Genomic DNA, 3,794 nt, shown 5'->3' on the forward strand with positions numbered 1-3,794 from the left:
GCAGCAACAACCTCTAGTCAACGAAATGTTAACACTCTCCTGTAAAGAAAATGATTGGTTACCTTAGTCCTAGAAAAGTAGAAGCTTGACTTTTTCTTTACATGAGTTTCTAATTATAATTATTCTATTCACATGTTCGCGATATTAGGTAATAATTACACCAATATCGTAATGTCACGTAGTTTCCTTCCTATTTATTTCCTTAATTATTATACGATAAAAGACCAAACCGAAACCGAGTCAAAAACTCTGACTAATGCTTTTCTATAAAAACAGTAGTAACAAAGTGTGTTTCATGGTCTCTGCAGATACACAATCAAATTGGTAGAGAGAGATTGATTAGCTGAGCTCTGCAGAAAACCAACAACCAATCATGGAAGTGGCGGCATCAGTATCCGCAGCTCTGCCGGCGGCTTTGGTCTTGGTCAACAGAGTACTAGCCAGTCTCTCCGATCAAGGAGGGAGCTCCGGAGCAAAACAAGACGTTGAAAAACTCAAAAGTCTGCTCTCATCATTTCAATCCTTCATCAAGTTGAAAGAAAATCAGAAGAAGGATCATGTTTCTCAAGATTTAGTAAACAAGATTCAAGGTGTAACTGCTGAAATCGAAGATGCACTCGACGATTTCTTGTTCGAAGTTCACATGGATCGTACTCAACCCCACCCTAATGCACGCGTTCAGTCTCTCCACGACTTGGCTCATAAAATATTAAATTACAAACCCATCAAACGCTTATCCAAACGAGAGAAGAGGATCAACCAAATCATCGAAAACCACAACCTGATGGATCGTATGGCAGCAGAAAAACATGGTTCGGAATTGATTGACAAAGCATCCGACTCATTTTTCGAGGACAACAGATTGGTGGGGTTCATAACACGCCGAGAAGAGATGTTGAATCAGTTGATCAGTGGAGACTCGAAGCGTACGACCATTCAAGTTGTTGGTCCTGGTGGTTCGGGCAAGACTTTTCTTGTTAAGAAAGTTTCTGCAGATCAACATGTGGTGACGCACTTCCATTGCCGAGCTTGGCTTCGGCTGTCTCGTTTTGATTCCAGTGAGGTGTTTGTGTTAGACAGTCGTTTCGATCCAACTACCGGCGATAGTAGTATTGTCAGTGAATCTGGACGAGTTGACACAACAAGACTACACAACTACCTGCATCAGAAAAGGTATCTGCTCGTTCTTGACAATGTTTGGAATCGACAAAGTTTGGTGCAGATTTTGAAAGATTTACCTGATCAAGAAAATGGTAGCCGGGTTATAATCACTACTCGAAACAATATTGATGTAGCTGATGATAAACTCAAACACACACATAAACTAGATGGGTTGATTGAGGAAGAGGCATGGGAGCTTTTCTGCACACATGCTTTTCCAAGAAGTGGTTGTTGTCCAAATTTTTTGGAAAAAGTGTCCAGTAAAATATTGAACAAGTGTGATGGTCTGCCTTTAGCTATTGCTGCAGTTGGTTTTCTGCTTTCAACTGGGCAGTGGAGAGAAGTCGAGTATGATTGGGAAACTTTTTACAACAGCCTTGCACATGAGATTGGAACTAGCTCAAAGTTTCCCATTATAAGCAGTGTTTTGCAGCCAAGTTTTGTGGATCTTCAAGAAAATCTCAAGAGTTGTTTCTTGTATTTCAGCATCTTTCCAGAAGACCAATCTGTCTCGCGCGGGAGGTTGATTCGTTCCTGGCTAGCCGAGGGGTTTGTCAAGGAAGTGAATGGGAAAACACCAGAAGAAGTTGCGGAAACTTATCTCAACGAACTCATTGGACGAAACTTGGTTCGCATTTGCTCTTCTGAGATCGATGGTCGTGTAAGAACTTGCCAAGTTCTGAGGTTATACCATGACTTTATAGCTCCTCTGTCCAAGGATGGAAACTTTGTCACCGTTGTGGACAAGAAGAACTCCAAACCAAGTCAAGATAAAAAGGTTCGACGGCTTTCCTTTCATGAATATTTTCCATTAAAACTAGATGAGATGATAAGCAATGCTGAGTATGTTCGTACTTTGTTTATGTTTGGTCATCATGACATTGGTACCATTGAGGATGACTCAAAGAAAGAATCTAGATGGAAAAGAATAAAAAACAGAATAAGATCATTCACAACATCTAGTTATAGTGATCAAGATCATCACTTGGAAATGTTTTTGAGAAAGTTCAGACTGTTAAAGGTTCTAGATTTGCAACAAGTGCCAGTGCAAAATCTTACCAAATATGTAGGCTCTTTCATTCTCTTGAAGTGTCTTAATATGAGGTATACATGTATAGAGACAGTTCCAGATTCAATACAGAAACTCGTCCATTTGGAAACTTTGGATCTCAAGTACACATTGGTGAAAAAATTGCCTAAATGGATCCACAAGCTTCAAAAATTGCGCCATCTCCTAGTTTCTCGACGAAATAGTACGATTATTAGTGGCGAACCTCAAGCAATCTGCGTTTCTAATTCTCGTATTGGATCCATATCCTCTTTACAGAAAGTATCTCTGATAGCAGTGGAAAATGTTGAAGACATTAAGCAATTGGGACGTTTGAAGCAACTCAGGAAAGTTGGTCTTGCCAATCACCATGAAGAAAATGGAAGGGAATTGTGTGAGTCCATTCAGCAAATGGAAAATCTCTGCAAAATCAAAGTTAGAGCAGCCACAGCTGAGAAGTTTCTTGATTTGGATCACATAACAAAGCCTCCTACGAGTATCAAACACTTGAATCTAGAAGGTGGTCTAAGGAGATTTCCAAGCTGGATTAAGTCTCTTTCGAGTTTGGTTAAGGTTGTACTCAAGTCTTCAAAGCTAAGGCTCAAGGATGAAAGTAGTAGTCCCCTGGAGAATCTTGAATCTTTACAGTGCTTGATGGAGCTTGAAATGGTTGATTACTACGTGGGAACCAAGTTGGTTTTCAAAGCTAATACGTTCAAAAGCCTTAGGAAACTGCATGTGGAGCAATTTGATGAGCTAAAGGAGGTTGTTGTGGAGACTATGGCATTGGTTATGCTGCAAAAACTGACCATATGCAAGTGTGAGAAATTAAAGGCACTTCCAACAAGTTGTTGTCTTGGAAAACTTGAAGAATTGGTTGTGTATGAGATGAGTGGTGATTTTATTGATAATATTAAAAGGAGGATTAATGAGGGTCAGCTGAAAAACCATGTTCAGAGATCTAATGATGAAGCTTCTTCAAGTAGTAGTAGTAATGCTGGCCATGCATTAAGCAGAAGAATAATGTCTTATCGGCATATCTCATGATAGAGTAATGATTCGTGCACCTAAATACTCTCAAATATTACATAGAGTGACGTGTCACGTCACTATTTTTTAAAACAATGGGTCCAAATTTTAATAAATGTGATTGGCTAGGCTAAACTGGCACATCACTGCATGTAATATTTGAGTGTATATTTTGAATGCAGATATCATTACTCCTCATGATATATCTGATTAAAAATACAGGTGAGCAAATGTTTCAATTTCTTAGTGTGTTTCTTCTACATTAATTTACAAATATACCCTTTGTGTGGAAGTAATTTTATGATGTTAGTTTTGTCATTTGAGGCTTTGTGTGTAATTTCACTCTTTTGTTGTTTTTTCTTTATTTACAAATATTGTGTGACTTTGTTAGCTGATTTGCACACTTGTAATTTTGTGTTATTTTAATGAATAAAAGAGATATAATTTATTTTGTCTTTACTAACACTTAATAAGAAACACTATATATTTTATATGAATTCAAGACAACCTATATCATGGCAATCCCTAAAGAATACTAGAGCTCAACCAATGGTGA

The 3,794-nt window shown here is 38.3% G+C and overlaps 1 protein-coding gene across 1 annotated transcript; it reads left to right on the plus strand.

Moving 5' to 3' along the window:
- Positions 1-373: 373 nt before the first annotated feature.
- On the plus strand, positions 374-3,256 carry LOC133833161 (disease resistance protein RPM1-like). The gene has a single exon (XM_062263412.1). It carries the CDS (start codon positions 374-376, stop codon positions 3,254-3,256), a length of 2,883 nt encoding a protein of 960 aa, XP_062119396.1.
- The last annotated feature ends 538 nt before the right edge of the window (positions 3,257-3,794 follow it).

This window comes from Humulus lupulus, chromosome 4, assembly GCF_963169125.1.
Source record: "Humulus lupulus chromosome 4, drHumLupu1.1, whole genome shotgun sequence".
NCBI lineage: Eukaryota > Viridiplantae > Streptophyta > Magnoliopsida > Rosales > Cannabaceae > Humulus > Humulus lupulus.